General features: G+C 36.9%; 1 protein-coding gene across 44 annotated transcripts in view; it reads right to left on the bottom strand.

The window, feature by feature from the left end:
• Window positions 1-20075, bottom strand: part of SNAP91 (synaptosome associated protein 91) — a 155376-nt gene that overhangs the window by 45437 nt on the left and 89864 nt on the right. For all 44 annotated transcript variants that reach the window (XR_004352548.1, XM_032651402.1, XM_032651400.1 and 41 more), the window contains 2 exons: window positions 16198-16307; window positions 13663-13781 (listed from right to left, as the gene is read on the bottom strand). Coding sequence is in view for 43 of the 44 variants with exons in the window: in XM_032651402.1 (XP_032507293.1) it covers window positions 13663-13781; window positions 16198-16307 (229 nt within the window). In the remaining variant the exon portion in view is untranslated. The remainder of the gene's footprint in view (window positions 1-13662; window positions 13782-16197; window positions 16308-20075) is intronic.

The raw sequence follows: 20075 nt of genomic DNA, 5'->3' as shown, positions 1-20075 counted from the left end.
ATTCCTCAAAAAATTAAAAATTGAACTACCATGTGATCTAGCAGTTCCACTCATGGCTATTTATCCAAAGAAAATCAGAACACTAATTAGAAAAGATACATGCACCCCTATATTCACTGTAGCATTATTTATAATAGCTAAGATATGGAAGCAACCTAAGTGTCCATCACTAGATGAATAAAGAAGATGTGGTGTGTGTCTACATATAGATAATGGAATACTACTTAGCCATATTTGCCATTTGCAACAATGTGAATGGACCTAGAGATGATTATGCTAAGTGAAATGAGTCAGAGGAAGACAAATACTGTATGATTTCACTTATATGTGGAATCTACAAAACAAACCAAATGAACAACACAACAAAACAGAAGCAGAATCACAGATTTGGGGAACAAACAGGTGGCTTCCAGAGGGGAGGGGTTGGGGGGTAGGAGAGAAATAGCTGAGGGACATTAAGGGATATAAACTTCCAGTTGCAAAATAAATGAGTCATGGGGATGAAATGTATTGTGGGGAATACAGTCATTAATAGGTACTATCTTTGTATGGTGATGGATCGTAACTAGACTTACGGTGGTGATGATTTTGAAATGTATAGAAATACTGAATCACTATGTTATGTAATGGGAACTAACAGTGTTGTAGGTCAATTATAGTTCAAAACAACAAACAAACAAATGCAGAGAAACAGAGGTCAGATTTGTGGTTATCAGAGGCAGGGGAAGAATGAAGGAGTTTGATGAAGGCAGTGAAAACATACCAACTTCCGGTCATAAGATTAAAAAGTACTAGGGGTAAAATATACAACATCACAAACATAATCAACACCATGCTATATATGCTATATATGAAAGTTGTTAAGAGAGTAAATCCTAAGAGTTCTCATCACAAGGAAAAAAAATTTCTCTTTTTTAAATCTTGTATCTCTATGAAATGATGGATGTTCACTTAAACTTATTGTGGTCATCATTTCATGATGTATGCAAGTCAAATCATTATGCTGGACACCTTAAACTAACAGTGCTGTACATCAATTATGTCTCAACAAAACTGGAAGAAAAAAATTATCACATTAATTTAACTATGCAATTTGTGAACCCAATAAATATTAGGTAAAGCATCTACAGATCCACTAAGATAATCAAGGCTCTTCCTAAAACTAAATCTTACATATTTCATAGCAACATTAGAAAATTATAGCACATAGAGTTCTTGACATTAGAAATAGTTTTTAAATTTTAGAATGTACGCCTAGTGGATAGCTGAAGTAGGGCTAGGGTATTTTCTGCTGTTAGGTGTCCAGGTCCCAAATCCTGAGAAGTAGAAGGTCCTTCCAGTCATTCCTCAAGCCAACCGGACCTGACCCAATACAACTGTTACTCTACAGTCCTAAGTCCTAAGAGATATGGAAACATATGTATATGTATAACTGATTCACTTTGTTATGGAGCAGAAACTAACACACCATCGTAAAGCAATTATACTCCAATAAAGATGTTAAAAAAATAAAATATATAAATAAAAATATTCATTAGAAACCAAAGTGGGTCATCAGAAGCCAGAGAGATTGGATTCTCTTTTCTCCTGGCATTGGTGGGGCTCTCCTTAGCCCTGCCCTTATCAATGGCTACTTCAAGCTGCAGTGTGACTTAGCAGAAGAGCTAAGAGCCATGTGATTTAACAGCTTCCAGACCTCTCATTGTCTACTTCCACACCTCTCATTGTCTATCACAGGAGACAGGTAATTTATTTCATACATTTGGTAAGTGAGAAAGGAGAAGACTGTTGATGTGTACTAGAAGGAGAGAGAGCTAAAAAGATTTTAAAAAGAGGTATGAAAGACTAAAATATTAGTTCCTTGCTCTTAACTAGTGTTTTGTTCAGATGGAGGGTGATGAGAATGATATGATGGAAGATGGAAAGTAAAATTTCCTAGGAAAATGTACAATGATTAAGCATATTGGTGGATAACTGATGTTGAAAATTTTTTCCACTCTTGGAAACCACAGGTGTTAGTCTCCAAATCTTAATTTTCTAGATGAAATATAATTTATGTTATATATTCCTTGTTTATGCAAAATTTTCTTCTACTATAAAGCAAGTCCCTATTACAAGATGATGAGGATGGTTATTAAATATTCTCAAAACTGCTACTTTTTATAGAGGATTAAACTATACAAAAAAACCCCATTTTTGAGTTCAATCCATTTGCAAGTAGTACATAATTAGAGTTGTTTGTATTATAGAAATTGCTAGAAAATATTCCCTGTAACCAAGGAAACAGAGCTACAACTAAATGAACAAGGAAATCTATATTGTGCTGTGAGATGGAGCTGAACTTTTCATGTTTTTATGAAGATTAAGTGTGTTAATTTATTTAAGTGCTCGCCCATACGAAGAACATATCAATAATAAAAGTTAATAATAGCAATAGCTTAGATGGTAACTAGTCTTACTGTGGTGATCATTTCACAATGTGTATAAATGTTGAATCACTATGTTGTACACCTGAAACTAATATAATGTTGCATGTCAATTATACTTCAATAAAAAAATAGCAATAACTAACATTTAAGTTAAATAATAATTTTTCATTATAGGACTGTGAATTTCAAAGCTTCTATAAATCTTTCAGAGAGAGCATGTGTATATGTGTGTATATGTGTGTGTGTGTGTGTGTGTGTGTGTGTGTGTGTACACATGAATGTGTCTGAAGACAGTCTGCAGATGTGCCCCCCCCAGATCTAATTAACAAGCAAATGGTAATATGGGTCACAAAATCTGCTCGTACTGTACCTAATATTTCTCATGGAAACTATTAAAGTCATGTGATCACATAATATTGATGAGCGTTCCAGCATGTGTAAATTAACTTCTATAAGTCTATTAACTCTAATTAACCCTAGCAGTAATTCTGTATTTCTCAAAAAGTAGAAATTTCACTTCAAGCATTTATAATAAAAAATTACGCATTTTCCACTTCTAAGATGCATAGGAGTATAACACACACACACTCATTTGTTTGTGCAGAGAGGTGAATTTATTATGAAGGAAAAAAACACTCTCCTTTTTATGGGGAGAAAGGTAGGAATTTAAAAGCACTCTGTATTCTTCCAAGTTCATTACTGGCTGGCAGAATGCCACATGGAATATGCACTATTTAAATTAAAATTTACTAAAATATGAATTTGCTAAAATTTGGTTTACACCAATGACAAGAAATACTATCCTTTACAATACGTCCCCTAAAATGGCAAATATTCATCCATACCCAGAAACACCCAAGAGAAATCTGTAAACAACTGATGTGGCCATAGTCCATTTGAAAATGAAATCCTCTATCACTATGGTCGGATAAGAACATCCAAGTAGGTCTAAAGAGTTTAGAGTTTGCATTTTACCATCTAGTTACACAAAATTCAAATAAACTACAATAATAGTGAGTGATCTTATCAAACAAGACTGAGAAAGTGGTTTTATGTATTTACTTTTTGCTTAGTCAAATGAGCCAAAACATATTGGTAACAATTTAGCACCTCTTCAATACAACTGGGTATCTACAGGATAAATGTAACTGAAGGTAACATTTATCAATTTCATATTTCAACTAGTTTACTTGAATTTCTTTTTTAAATAAGATACATATTTTATATTTTAATTTTTTCGCCGTGTGCACGGGCTTGTGGGATCTTATTTTCCCCGATCAGGGACTGAACAACGGGCCCTGGCAGTGAAAGCGCTGAAGTCCTAACCTCTGGACCACCAGGGAATTCCCTACTTGAATTTCTTAAGGCTTATAATTTTTACTGTTTTGCTTAGGAATGAGAGAATTTACTTATTAGTATTTTTTCTCCCCAGCTGACTTTTCTACTGCTATGAAAGGAGCTGTAGATATTTTGTTGAAACAAAAGACTAATGCTACCCATCAGGTCCTAAGCCAACATTTTCATACACTATAATGCGTTTTGTACTAATTATAAAAAAGTGCTCCCATTAGGCCAGCAGGTTGGAACAGGAAAAGCACTTACTTCTTCCTCAAGGACGAAAAAAGCCCACAGCTTGGCTAGCAGAAAGCAGGCTGAATTTCAGGCCTCTCGCCCTGCCTTTGGGCAAGGCACAAACTGCGGGTCCACACTGCACAGCCCTGGTTAAAACCACACTAATCTGCTTTCTTCTATATCCACTGACACCTCAATGTTTCAATCATCAATAGTTATTTATTCTTAACAAGTAAAGACTGAAATGTGTTATAATAAAGTTGGTTATTAAAACTTATTCCTTATAATGTGTCTTAGCAAAAAGTACTTGAATATAAATAAAAATGTTACAATGCAATTTAAAAAGATTTCACCAAGGGATCTTCTTTTTCATTTATTATTATTTTGGTGCCAAACAAACCAAACAAACAAAAAGGACACAATTTCTCTTCAATTTGATGCTGGAGAATACAGTGAAAGGAGACAGTTTATAATTTCACTGTTTATTCATTAAAGTTCTAAATCACTAAACAACTAAATGTCTAATAAGTTCTAAAAATTACAGTGTGAACAATCTACTGATTTAATCAGTTGAGAGAATTAGAGTTAACACATTCATATAATACTGAAAAATAATTTTGTATAACCCTACAAATTTATAATTAATACTAAATTTTAAATTATAAAAGTTCTATGAAAGTCATTTATATGAATTTTGTGACAGAGAAAACCTGATTTAAGGATATGGATTTGAAGCATTCTTAAATAAATAGGAAAACATGATACACTGTATAAGATACCGTGGCAATGAAAATTATTAGTAAACTGAAATAATCAAACATTTCTGAAAGATGAAGCTCAGAATGAAAAAACATGAAAACCAGAAGGCCCTTATAAAATCTCTTCAACAAAAATATTTTCCTTTACCAATTGAAATTTAATAAAGTTAAGTGTAGCTGAAAGAAAATTTTTATTAAGAAAATGATAGCTATAGGCTTAGGAGTTGACCATTTCAACAAAGGAGAAGTTTTAAGTATTTAAATGGAAAAGCACCAATAGTTAAATGCTTATAAATATAGTTAGCAACTTTGTTTCACAAGTAGTTATTTTTGTTTATTTTGTTACCACAAAAACTTGGAAATAAAACCAAGAGATTATAGCAGGTAGTGTTGATGTTATATTGCCAATGTTTACCAAACTCACCCAAGGATTATTTAATTACCTGTGGAAATGTATCTTCATTTGATGCTGCAATTTAACTGTTAATTAAGGACTCTGATCCTGAAATGATATACTGAGTTACAGTTCTTGTCTGCTAGTGATGCTCTATCTGGGAGAAAACCTCAAGACATGGTTTTTACTGCTCTACTGGACATTAACCAGTTTTGTACTTATTTATTTAACATCTTATTTTAACATTTCCTTTCAAATGTCTATAAATACCCAGTTCCTCAAAACGCTCTTTGAGCCAGCTTTATCATCTTACTGGTTTCCTCATCAGCCAGTTAATGTCTTTTGCCAGTGCTGTTTCTCCCCACCCCCTTCAGGTTTATGGAGGTATAAGTGACATATAAAAATTGTATATATTTAAGATGCAATGTGATGAGTTGATATACATATACATTATGAAAAGATTACCACAATCAAATTAACACATCTATCATCTCACATAGTTACTGTATTTTTGTAGTGCAAATACTTAAGATTCACTCTCTTAGCAAATTTTAAGTATACGATACAGTATTATTAAATATGGTAACCATACTGTATATAAGATCTCCAAAACTTATTCATCTTACAACTGACCCTTTGTACCCTTTGATCGTCTTCCCACTCCATGCCCTGCCCTCCGTCGCCCACCGCCAGCCTCTGGCAACCACCCTTCTACTTTCTGCATCTATGAGTTTAGACTTCACACAGAAGTGAGATCATACATATTTGTCTTTCTGTGCCTGGTTTATTCACTTAGCATAATGTCCTTCATGTTCATCATCCATACTGTAACAAATAGGAGGACTTCTTTCTTTTTAAAGGACTAAATGATTAATATTCCATTGAATATATACAATGTGCTTTTTTTATATCCTTTTGTCTGTTGACAGACATTTAGGTTATTTTTATATCTTGGCTATTGTGGATAATGCTGTAATGAACATGGGGGTACAGATCTCCATCCATCCAGAAGTGAGAATGGTGAATCATGTGACAGTTCTATTTTCAATTCTTTGAGGAACCTCTATATTTTTTCCATGATGGTTGTACTGCCACTATGGAGAACAGTATGGAGGTTCCTTAAAAAACTAAGAATAGAATTACCATATGATCCAGCAATCCCACTGGGCATATACTGGGCATATACCCTGAGAAAACCACAATTCAAAAAGATACATGTACCACAATGTTCATTGCAGCACTATTTACAATAGCTAGGACATGGAACCAACCTCAATGTCCATCGACAGGTGAATGGATAAAGAAGATGTGGTATATACATACAATGGAATATTACTCAGTCATAAAAAGGAACGAAATTGAATTATTTGTAATGAGGTGGATGGACCCAGAGTCTGTCATACAGAGGGAAGTAAGTCAGAAAGAGAAAAATACCATATGCTAAAGCACATATATGGAATCTAAAAAAATGGTACTGACGAACCTAATGGCAGGGCAGGAATAATGACGCAGATGTAAAGAATGTACTTGAGGACTCGGCATGGGGAAGGGGAAGTAGGGATGAAGTGAGAGAGTTGCATTGAAATATATACACTACCAAACGTAAAATGGATGGTTAGTGGGAAGCTGCTGTATAGCACAAGGAGGTCAGCTGGATGCTTTGTGACGACCTAGAGGGGCGGGATAGGGAGGGTGGGAGGGAGGCTCAAGAGGGAGGGGATATGGGGATATATGTATACATATAGCTGATTCACTATGTTGTATAGCAGCAACTGACACAACATTGTAAAGCAATTATACTCCAAAAAAATAAATTTAAAAAAAAAAAAAACCATAATGGCTGCACCAATTTACATCTCCAGCAACAATGAATAATGGTTCCCTTTTCTCCACTCCCTCACCAAACACTTGTTATCTCTTGTGGTTTTGACAACAGTTATCCTAACAAGTGTGGGGTGCTATCTCTGTGGTTTTGATTTGCATTTTCCTAATGATTAATGACAGTGAACACCTTTTCATATACTTGTTGGCCATTTGCATATCTTGTTTGGAAAATGTCTATTTATGTCCTTTGCCCATTTTAAAATCAAGTTATTTGGGTTTTTTTTTTTTAACAAATATTTTCTCCCATTCCACAGGCTGCACTTTTATTTTGTTGTTTCCTTTGCTGTGCAGAAGTTTTTTAGTTTGAATGTAGTCTTACTTGCTTATTTTTGCTTTTGTTGCCTGTGTTTTGGGTGGCAAATCAAAAAATTCACTGCTAAGATCAATGTCTAGGAGTTTTTTCCCTGTTTTCTTCAAGGAGTTTTATGGTTTCAGATCTTGTATTTAAAGTCTTTAATCCATTTGAGTTAATTTTTGTGTATGATTTAAGATAAGGTTCCAATTTCATTCTTTTGCACATAGATATCTAGTTTTCCCAACACCATTTATTAAAGAGACTATCTGTTCCCTGTTGTGTATTCTTGGCATCCTTGTCAAAGGTTAGGTAACTGAATATGCATGGGTTTATTTCTGGGCTCTCTATTCTCTTGTCCTGTTGGTTGATGTGTCTGTTTTCATGCCAGTACCATCCCATTTTGGTTACTATAGCTTTGAAATATAGGTTGATTTCAGGAAGTTTGATGCCTCCAGCCTTATTTTTCTTCCTCAAGATTTCTTTGGCTATTTGGTGTCTTTTGTGGTCTGTATGAAGACAAATTTTTTTTTCTATTAATGGGAAAATGCCATTTCAATTTTTCTAGGGATTGCAATGAATCTGTAGATCACTTTGGGTAGTATGGACATTTTAACAATATTAATTCTTCTAATCCATGAACACAGGATATCTTTCCATTTATTTGTATCTTCAATTTCTTTCATCAATGTCTTGTAGTTTTCAGTGTACAGGTTTTTCACCTCTTTGGTTAAATTTATTCCTAAGTATTTTATTCTTTTTGATGCTGCTCTAAATGGGATTGTTTTCTTCATTTCTTTTTCAGATAGTTTGCTGTTAGTGTATAGAAAGCCAGTTGATTTTTGTACATAAATTGTGTATCCCAAATTTTACTGAATTCGTTTATTAGTTCTAACAGTTTTTTGGTGGAGTCTTTTGGGTTTCTACATATAAGATTATGTCATCTGCAGAGACAATTTTATTTCTTCTTTTCCTATTTGGATGCATTTTATTTCTTTTTCTTGACTAACTGCTCTTGTTTAGACTTCCAGTACTATGTCGAGGAGAAGTGGAGAGAGTAGGCATCCTTGTCTTGTTCCTAATCTTAGAGGAGAAGGTTACAGCTTTTCATCATTAAGTATCATGTTAGCTGTGGACTTGTCATATATGCCCTTTATTATGTTGAGATATATTCCTTCTTTACCTAATTTGTTGAGAGTTTTTATCATGAAAGGCTGTTAAATTTTGTTAAGTGCTTTTTCTGCATCTATTGAGATGATCATATGATTTTTATCCTTTATTCTGTAATGTGGTGTGTATCACTTGCATATGTTGAACCCTCCTTGCATCCCAGGAATAAATCCCACTTGATCATGGTGTATGACCCTTTTAATTTGCTGCTAAATTCAGTTTTCTAATGTTTTGTGAAGGATTCTTGCATCTATGTTCTTGTAGTATCTGTATATGGCTTTGGAATGAGGGTAAAACTAGCTTCAAAAAATAAGTTTGGAAGTATTCCCTCCTTTTAAATATTTTGGGAAGAGTGTGAGTAGGACTGGCATTAATTCCTGTTTAAATGTTTGGTAGAATTCACCCATGAAGCTATATGGTCATGGGTTTTTCTTTGTTGGGAGGTTTTTGATTACCACTTCAACTTCCTTATTTCATATGGGTCTGTTCAGATTTTCTATGTCTTCATGATTCTGTCTTGGTCAATTGTATCTTTCTAGGAATTTATCCATTTCTTTTTGGTTATCCAATTATGGCATAACTTTCTCACAGTAGTCTCTTATGATTCTTTGTATTTTTATGGTATCAGCTATAATGCTTCTTTCATTTATAATTTTATTTTTGAGTTGTTGCTCTTTTTTTCTTGGTTAGTCTAGCTGTAAGAAATTTTGTTTATCTTTTCAGAAAACCAACCCTTAGTTTTGCTGATCTTTTCTATTGTCTTTCTAGTCTCTATTTATTTCTGCTCTAATCTTTATTACTTCTTCCCTTCTGCTATCTTTTGGCTAAGTTTGCTCTTTATCTAGTTCTGTGAGATGTAAAGCTAGATTGTTTATTTGAGATCTTTCTTTTTCTTAATGGAGGCATTTAGCGCTATAAATGTCCCTCTTAGAACTGCTTTGGCAGAATCATGTAAGTTTTGATATGTTGTGTTTCCATGTTCCTTTGTCTTAAGATTCTTTTAAATTTCTTTTTGATTTCTTCTTTGACCCATTGGTTGGTTGTATGTTATTTAATCTCCGCATATTTGTGAATTTTCAAAATTTCCTTCTGTTACTGATTTCTAGTTTCATACCACTGAAGCTCAGAAATGATACTTGATATGACTTCAATCTTCTTTAATTTGTTAAGAAATTTTTAGTGTCCCAACATATGATCTACCATGGAGAATGTTCTGTGTGCACCTGAGGAGAATGTATATTCTGCTGTGTTGGATGAAATTTTCTGTTTATGCCTATTAGGTCCATTTGGGGTAAACTGTTATTCAAGTTTGCTATTTTCTTACTGATTTCTGTCTGGATGATCTATCTATTGTTGAAACTGGCATACTGAAGCCCCCCACTATTACTGTATGGTTGTCTCTTTCTCCCCTCAGTTCTGTTAATATTTGCTTTATATATTTGGGCATTTTGATGTTTATACCCTCTTGATGAATTGATTTTATCATTATATAGTGATTTTCTTTGTTTCTTGTGATAGATTTTGACTGAAAATCTTTTCCCATCCCTTTACCTTGCCTATGTATGTCCTTAAAGTTAAAAGGAGTCTCTTGTAGGCACTAGATTGTTGGATCTTGTTTTTTTTAACATCCACTGAACTACTCTATTATTTGATAGGAGAATTTAATCCATTTAAATTTACAGTATTTACAGGTAAGGACTTACTATTGTCATTTTGTTTACTGTTTTCTGACCATTCTGTAGTTCCTTTGTTCTTTTCTTCCTCTCTTCCTTTGTGACTTGATGATTTTCCTCAGTGGTATGCTTTGATTCCTTTCTCTTTATTTTTAGTATCCAGTAGAGTTTTTTTTCTTTGTGTTTACCATGGGCTTACATAAAACATCTTATAGTTTTAACAGTCTATTTTAAGCTGATAACAACTTAATTTCAATCACATACAAAAAGTATGGACACTTTTACCTTTCTCTACTCTCCACATATTATCCACCCTACATCTTTTTATATTGTGTATGTAGTAGCAAATTATTGTAGCTTTAGTTATTTTAAGTTCTCTTGTCTTTTAACTTTCATACCAGGGTTAAAAGTGATTTACCTACTACATTTACAGTATTAGAGTATTCTGAATTTGACTACAAATTTACCTTTACCAGTGAGTTTGATACAGCTGACCCTTGAACAGCAAAGGGGTTACGGGAGCCAACCACCCATGCAGTCAAAAATCCACCTATACATTTACAGTTGGTCCTCCATATCCACAGTTCTGCAGATTCAACGAACCATGTAGTGTTTAGTTGTGTATTACATATTTAGTGGAAAAAAAATCTGTGTGGAAGTGGACTCTCACAGTTCAAACTCATGTTGTTCAAGGGTTGTGCTTTCATACATTTTCTCATTGTTATTTAGCATCCTTTTGTTTTATCTTAAAGAAATTCCTTTAGCATTTCCTGTAAGACAGGTCTAGTGGTGATGAATTCTCTCAGATTTTGTTTGTCAGGTAATGTCTTTTTCTCGCCTTCACTTCTGAAGAACAACTTTGCCAGGTATAGTATTCTTGGTTGGCAGTTTTTTTCTTTCAGGACTTTTATTATATCATGCTACTTACTCCTGGCCTGCAAGGTTTCTGCTGAGAAATATGCTGACAGCTTTATCAGGGTTTCCTTGTATGTGAGGAGGTGCTTTTCTCTTGTTGTTTTCAAAAGTTTCTCTTTGCCTTTGACTTCTGACAATCTGATTAAATACTGTGTCTCAGGTAATATTCTTTGGATTGATCCTGCTTGGAGACTTTTGAACTTCGTGAATTTAAATGTCCATATCCCTCCCATGATTTATGAAGTTTTTAGCCATTATCTTTAAATAAGCTTTCTTCTCTTTCTCACTTTCTTCTCTTTCTGGGACTCCCATAATGCATATATTAATTAATTTTATGGCAACCCATAGGTCCTGTATGCATCACTTTTTTCCTTTTTGTTCTTTTAATTGGCTATTCTCTAACACTCTATCTTTGAGTTTGTTGATTCTTTACTCTGTCTGATCAAGTAAGCTCTCTACTGAGTTTTTCTTTTCAGTTCAGTCATACTATTCTGTTTCGTTCAGAATTTCTGTTTTGTTCCCTCTTATGGTTTCTATTTTCTTATTTTGTTCATGTATACTTTTCTTGACTTAATTTCGTTGCCTATTTGTGTTCTCTTGTATTTCACTGAGTTTCTTAAAGATAATTATTTTGAATTTGTTATCAAGCTATGTAGAGATCTCCATTTCTTTAGGGTAAGTTATTAGAGATTTATTAGTTTCCTTTGGCAGTGTCATGTCTGTTTGCCTGATTCTTCATACTCTGTGTAGCCCTGTGTTGGTGTCTGTGCACCTGAAGGAGCAAACACCTCTTCCTGTTTTTAAACACTGGTTTTGGCAGGCCTTCTCCTGTCAGGTCCCTGGGCTGATGATACTGACTCCAGGATTGCAGTTGAGTGGGGTTGGGGCTGGGTCATGTGGCTGCTTCTGGGTCTGCTGTAGTGTCCATGTTAGTGGGCCTGTTACCAGGGCCTTGGGTAGGTATAGATCCTGCCTCCTGGTCCCTGAGCAGACAGGACTGCCTTCACGACCTTGGTTAGTAGGGCTGGAGCTGGGACAAGGGTCCACTGCAGGATGTGCAGTTGGGTTCAGAGATGGTGGGCTTGTTACCAGGTATGTGTCTGGGTGTAGCTCCTGCTGGGTCTCCAGCTAGGCCAGACTAGCCCTGGACTGCAGCTAAGTGGGGCTAAATGAAGTGAGAAGGTTGCTTTAAGGTCCACAGTTGGGACCAAGATCTATAGGCCTGCCCATAGGGGCATGGATGAGTGTGTCTCCCACAGCGTCCCTGGGTGGGTAAGACTGAGGGGCTGGAGCCTAGTCACAAGGCTGCTTCAGGATCTGAGGTTGGATTAAGGTCACTGGGCCTGCCTCTGGGGGCACAGACAGATGTGCCTCCTGCTGGATCCCTGGGCAGGCAGGACTGCTCCTGGACCATGACTGAGAGAGGCTGGAGCTGGGTCACAGGCAGTTTCAGGGTCCACAGTTGAGACCAAGGACAGGAGGCCTGTTACCCAAGGCATGGTTGGGTACACTCCTCCCTGGTCCCTTGGCAGATGTTACTGGTGGCAGGATCATGGCCAAACAGGACTGTAGTGAGTCCACAGGGGCATGGCAGTGTTTCCAGGTCTATTGCCAGGACCAGCGTTGGCGAGCCTCCCACCTGGTAGTAGGCTTGCCTTCTCAAATCAACTGTTCTTGGTCTTGGGCTCCACTTGGGGTTTGCAACCTTTTACCTGGATCCCAAAGCTCCCACAAAGGCACTTTTATCTGTGGGTGGCTGCCAAAGTATTGTTCCTATGGGGGGATATGATGGGACACCTCTTGTGTCAGTCCCTCTGTGTTGTTTCCCTCTGTGTTGTTCCTACGAGCCATTTTCAAACTTAAACAATTTTTTATTTTGATAGTTTGATGTAGTAGAGTAAGTTATTTAACACCAACTCTGTGAAGCTTTGAGAATTAAGCAGTAATTAACTTTTATATTGGTATTAAATATGTTTAATTAAAAACATATAAAAGCTTAATTTTTTCCCCTAAGATCCATGAATAAAATGGAAATCAAGCACTTAGGTGTGATTCCTCTTAATTAGTTTAGTACGGATATTTTCTGGCACCAAGAAGAATCTATCCCAGATTTCAACTGCATGAAGTCAAATACAATGTGAATAAAACCAGTTAAGGTCTAAAGGAATCCATGAAGGAGACCATATCCGAACAAACCAAATTCGAAATGCTGCCTCTGAGTAAACTTATAAGTTCATGGGAACACCCAATCTTCTAAGGCCTGCATCTCTAGGGAGCAACTACTAAAAATAATCAGAATTTGAGAACAGCGAAGAAAAAATACTCCCATTGTTCCAGCTTTTAAACTAAAAAACATGTATGATTACTTGAATATTTTAACTGTATTATGGGTACTTTTTCTGTCTTTGTCTCGCTCTCTCAATATATATTTCAATCAATCAATCAATGCCATTCTTAACATTTTCTCCCCGAGTTTCTAGCACCATTTTGGATAATCAGAAGGTAAGTATAACAATTACAGCCTGAATAAAAACAACTAAATAGAAAAATGGCATGGTTGCCTGGTTTCACTCACCCCCCCACGCAGTGGCGCCTCCTGAAGGTGGTGGTGGTGCTGGTGTCGCGGCTGCTGCCGCCCCTGCAGAGGAGAAGTCTGGCTGCAGGTCCAGGAGATCACTAGATGGTTTAGAAGCGCTGAAAGGAAAATATGATTTTAAAATCAGATTTTGAAATTTTAAAATGTAAAGATGCTTTTAAAATGAAGACTTATGCAGAAAACATCACAGATTTTGGCTATTTTAAATTCAGTAAGAGAATAATATTTTGTAAAGTACAGCAGTAAAGCATATGTTCCTCTATACTGAGAGTTGGCAAACAACTTTTGTAAAGGGCCAGATACTAAAAATTTTAGGTTTGCGAGCCAGACAGTCTCTATCGCTATTCGATTCTGCCAGTGCAGAGTGAAATAAGACATAGGCAGTACGTAAGCAAATGAACATGCTTTTGTTCCAATAAAAATTTATTTACAGCAAAAGACAGTGGGCTAGATTTGATCTATGGGCCATCGTTTGCCAACTCTTGCAAAGTTAAATTATACCTCAAGCAATGGGTCACTCAGCAAATCACAGAGCAGAAATTAAAAGGGAAAATCTAAATGCCTCAAAATAAGGGGGAATTTTAAACATGTTATGTCCACTGGGTCATCTGAAATGCTGGTTATGAGGGCTGTGACAAAAGGAAACATACTCCAAATAATAAAGGTAAGAGAATTATTGGTAATTTTTTTCCTTTTCTCTATTTTCTAAAGTTTTTTTGTATGCTTTTTTTGTAGTATGGTAAATAATTCTTAACTTGAAAAGAATTTATAAACCAAAGAATACTAAAATGAATAATCACTATTGTACCTTTTTTCTAAGTTAAACTACAACACATCAAGTTTGCCTATAAGAGACCTCACCTAAAAATAATTCCATATTTTTCACTCTTATTCAATTGGGGCTGTGCTTTTCAAAGCTCCTCCATCTAAAGAAGTTCCAAGGAGGAGCCTAGAGCGTTGTTACTCAAAGTGTAGTTTCCAAACTAGCAGCATCCTGGCACCTTGTTAGAAATGCAAAATCCCAGGCTTAACCATTATCTACTACATCAGTCTTCATTTTACTACAACCCCAGGGGTTTCACTGTACAGTCAGGTTTAAGGAGCACTGGCTTAAAGGCTGCCAGACCAGGTACTAAGCCATCAGGGTCCCAGGTTCCCCACCCCTCCTCATAAATAGCCATTCCATCTTTTTCTTTTTTACGTATTAGATTTCCCAGCAATATTTTTTGGAAAAAAGGATTCTGCTGCTTAAAAAAATAAAGTTTCAAGACCCCTGAAACTTGCATAGTTTTGATGTCTATTTCATAAATACGACTGGTCTAAGAGCCAGAACAGGGAAACATTTATTATTAAGACTGGAATCAAAGCTTTTATAAGGAGCAATTTATCTTAGTATAGAGGCAGAAAGGACTTGGCTTTACCAAGCCTGTGATTATGAAAGCAGAATTAAGCAAGTAGAGGGTAACGTGCATAGTTAACATGCATACATTATGGGGCTTTATTGCTCAGTTCAAAATTCACGTCTCCAAATACAGGGCATTCATAATCAGAGTCACAGATACTACAAGATGGGACTAGAATGCTCTCAAGGCTAAAGAACCAAACAAAGAGTTGACCTAAAATTATTATCTGAGGAAGCCTCTCTGAGTTGGGGCTTCATTTCAGGTGGCTCAGAGATTTTACAGAAAGCACAGTCATCCCCCGTTTTCTCACTACTGTTCTGACCTTTAGGCACTATGAAAGCAATAAGGGGCCTTCCCTGGTGGTGCAGTAGATAAGACTCCACGCTCCCAATACAGGGGGCCCGGATTTGATCCCTGGTCAGGGAACTAGATCCCACATGCATGCCACAACTAAGAGTTCACATGCCACAACTAAGGAGCCCTGGAGCTGCAATTAAGCATTCCTGGAGCCTCAACTAAGGAGCCCACCTGCCACAACTAAGGAGCCCATGAGCCACAACTAAGGAGCCTGCCTGCTGCAACTAAGACCTGGTGCAACCAAATAAATAAATAAATATTTTAAAAAAGCAATTAGGCACATCCTGACGGTTTCCTCCTACCACCAGAGTTTGAGTTCCTCATATGCACCAGCTAACTGGCCTGCAACTACAAGCATTTCTTTTCACTACACTTCCTTTCATCTCATTTCTTACCACTTTAAGACACCCTTTAAATTTCACATAAGAAGAAACTAATTTCAGAAAACAATGTCCATATCATCCATTTCAGAAGAACCTGAAGTGTGTGCATCTTTCTTCCACTTCCTTTGCCAAATGTGTGAGCACCAAGGTGATTTCCACAGCTTAGGTCTTACACTTTGAGAGGTACAAGCCTAAGTAACTGTATGGAGTATAGAAGAACTTAGTCTATGTACCTGAAAATAACCCCAAATATCACACATTTACTAGGACTACATTTCATTTTGTGAAGTCATTGGGTTTGGTACACAAAAATAAAATGACAACCTGATCATAATATTAATAAACGGTTCGCTGCATTCTCATGAACTAACCTGACTGGTACAGCCGCAGATGCAGTTGCAAACAAATCAACTGGAGGGGATGTGTCAATAGTTTTAGCTGGTGTAGAATTAGGCGACGTAACAGTTGTGGCTGGAGAAGACTGAAAGGGAAGATGCAAAGCACACTCTGGTCAGATTTGAATCTACAGGACACAAGGCAAGAGGACCTCCAATTTTCAGACCCATGCCATTCCCAGCAATTTTCTGGTTGCTCCTCGTGGGAGAAAAAAACTCAAGAAAATTTGAAATTGAGAACTGTAATAAATAATCAGTACTGGACAAAACATGTTTCAAATTTTAAAAGTTATACGTAATTTACATAAAATTATGAAAAAAATAATTGGCCTAACATTGCAATGACTTCTATGCCTGTATTTACAGTTAAAGCCAAACAATAAATTAGGAGTTTGGGATTAACAGATACACACTACTATATATAAAATAGATAAACAACAAGGTCCTACTGTATAGCACAGGGAACTTTATTCAGTAACTTGAAACAACTTATAATGGAAAACAATCTGAAAAAGAATACACACACACAAATACATATACATATATATAAGGGGTGAATCACTTTGCTGAACATCAGAAACTATCACAGCATTGTAAATCAACTACACTTCAATAAAAAAATAAAATAAAATCAAAGCCAAACATATTTTCTAAACATTAAATTAGTGGGAATGATCTTGCTAGCTGCCAAAAATGGAAAAAAAATTAATTGTAATGACTCCTGTGAAACCAAGGCCATTATTTTCTTTTCTGCATCCTAAACAGATTTCATGTAAAGTCTTCTCAGATGCCTTTAAAATCTAGAAAGGTAACTTACAAAATAGTTCACAGATGGCAGAGAACAATTCCCAAACAAGATTCAAGTCACTGACAGCTTGAGGACAGCCCATCACTAATATGAAACAGATAAAACTAAAAAAGTGAAATAAACCTAACATTTATTGTCCTGGGCTGGTTTAAGAAGAGGACTTAATAGTCAGCTAATATATCAAAAAAAATGTTTGTTTAGTAACTATCCTAACTCTATTTGGTATATTTAATTTGCTTGTATTCACAAGAGAAAGATTAATAGCAATTTCAAACCAGTCCACCAATACTTAGTTCTGTAAGTGGAAACGAGACCTAACAGCAAGCAAAATGCACAGAGACCAAGGTCCAGCAAGGGCCATCAGACACTGCTGTAACAGGACATCTAATATCAAGTAGACCAAACTCAGAGGAAGTTTGAAAAAGAACAATTTAAGAAAAAGGACTGAGGAGATAAGAAATGTATAGGAGTTTCCAGACTTAGATAGTATCTGTTTAATAGCTGTTTGTCCAAGAATATAACTAATCAAGAAGTCAAAATCCAAAGATACGCAAGTGCCAAGCGCTCAGCACTTCAAGAAAGACAAACCCATGAGCAGTATGGATGCTGTTGCTCAGAAAGGGTGAACTCAAGCTTTGCTCTTCACCCAAAATTTAAAATTTCCAAATGGAATGTGAAAGATTATCAAGGGGATAGAAAGGACTAACATTAATTTGCATGTCATCCATTGTGGACACTGACAACTCTGAAATAAATTAGTGGCTTTTTTTTTTAAACGAATATATGTGGGCTTCCCTGGTGGCTCAGTGCTTAAGAATCCACCTGCCAATGCAGGGGACATGGGTTCAAGCCCTGGTCCAAGAAGACCCTACATGTCGCGGAGCAACTAGGCTGGTTCGCCACAAATACTGAGCCTGCACTCTGGAGCCCACGAGCCACAACTACTGAAGCCCGTGTGCCTAGAGCCTGTGCTCGGCAACAAGAGAAGCCACCACAGTGAGAAGCCTGCTCACCTCTGTGAAGAGTAGCCCCTGCTTGCTGCAGCTAGAAAAAGCCCACACACAGCAACGAAGACCCAACACAGCCAAAAATAAAATAAATAAATTTATAAAAATAAACCAATACATGTAAATACCTTAGAAAGTGATGTTTATGAAACACCAGGGAGAACGTAATGACAGCAATGAATCTATCAATATAAATGCAGAAAAGAAGGTCTTCAAAGGCTCATTAAAAACTGCCTTGTAGGGCTTCCCTGGCGGCACAGTGGTTGGGAGTCCGCCTGCCGGTGCGGGGCACACGGGTTCGGGCCCTGGTCCGGGGGGATCCCACATGCCGCGGAGCGGCTGGGCCCGTGCGCCACGGCTACTGAGCCTGCGCTCTAGAGCCCGCGAGCCACAACTACTGAAGCCCGTGCACCAAAACCCCTGCTCCGCAACGGGAGAGGCTACCGCGGTGAGAAGCCCACGCACCGCAACGAAGAGTAGCCCCCGCTGGTTGCAACTAGAGAAAGCCCGTGCGCAGCCACGAAGACACGGTGCAGCCAAAAATAAATAAATTAAAACAAAAAAACTGCCTTGTAATAATAAGTTCTGAAGAGATGCCGGAGGTATGAAAACAGAACCAAAATAATCCTGTTATTACAAGAAGAAAAGATGAAAATTCAATTTGGCCAAACTGCAGAAACAGACCATCCCAAAGGATTCCAGAATTTTACCACACGCTACTCAGTATTCGTATGGTGAAAATTTTTCCAGAGACATAATGATTTTACTCATTTTTTAAAATAGATCTTTATTGGAATAAAATTGCTTCACAGTACTGTGTTAGTTTCAGTTGCACAACAAAGCAAATCGGCCATATGCACACACATGTCCCCATGTCCCCTCCCTCTTGAGCCTCCCTATCCCACCCCCTAGGTCACCACAAAGCACCGAGCCGATCTCCCTGTGCTATGCTGCTGTTTCCCACCAGCCAACTATTTTACAGTTGGTAGTGTATATATGTCAATGGTACCCTCACTTCGCCCCAGCTTCGCCCTCCCACCCCACATCTTCAAGTCCATTCTCTACGTCTACCTCTTTATGCCTGCCCTGCAACTAGGTTCATCAGTACCATATATATTTTTTTAGATTCCATATATATGCGTTAGCGTATCGTATTTTTCTCTTTCTGACTTACTTCACTCTGTATGACAGACTCTAGGTCCATCCACCTCACTACAAATAACTCAATTTCATTTCTTTTTCTGGCTGATTAATATTCCATTGTATATACGTGCCGCATCTTCTTTATCCATTCATCTCTCGATGGACATTAGGTTGGTTCCACTTCCTGGCTATTGTAAACAGTGCTGCAATGAACATTGTGGTACATATCTCTTTTTGAATTATGGTTTTCTCAGGGTATATGCCCAGTACTGGGATTGCTGGATCATATGGCAGTTCTATTTTCAGTTTTTTAAGGAACCTCCACACTGTTTTCCATAATGGTTGGATCAACTGACATTCCCACCAACAGTGAGGAGGGTTCCCTTTTCACTACACCCTTTCCAGCATTTATTGTTTCTAGATTTTTTGAAAATGGCCATTCTGATCAGCATAAGGTGATACCTCATTGTAGTTGTGATTTGCATTTTTCTAATAATTCGTGATGCTGAGCATCTTTTCATGTGCCTCTTGGCCAACTGTATGTTTTCCTTGGTGAAATGTCTATTTAGGTCTGCAACCCATTTTTTTTTTTTTAATATCTTTATTGGAGTATAATTGCTTTACAATGGTGTGTTAGTTTCTTCTTTATAACAAAGTAAATCAGTTACACATATACATATATCTCCATATCTCTTCCCTCTTGTGTCTCCCTCCCTCCCACCCTCCCAATCCCACCCCCCTAGGTGGTCACAAAGCACCGAGCTGATCTGCCTGTGCTATGAGGCTGCTTCCCACTAGCTATTGATTTTATATTTGGTAGTGTATATATGTCTTTGCCACTCTCTCACTTTGTCCCAACTTACCTTTCCCCCTCCCCGTGTACTCAAGTCCATTCT

This window comes from Phocoena sinus, chromosome 12 (assembly GCF_008692025.1).
Source record: "Phocoena sinus isolate mPhoSin1 chromosome 12, mPhoSin1.pri, whole genome shotgun sequence".
Lineage (NCBI taxonomy): Eukaryota > Metazoa > Chordata > Mammalia > Artiodactyla > Phocoenidae > Phocoena > Phocoena sinus.
The sequence above is the reverse complement of the archived record's forward strand: the minus strand, read 5'-3'. Positions and strand labels throughout refer to the sequence as shown.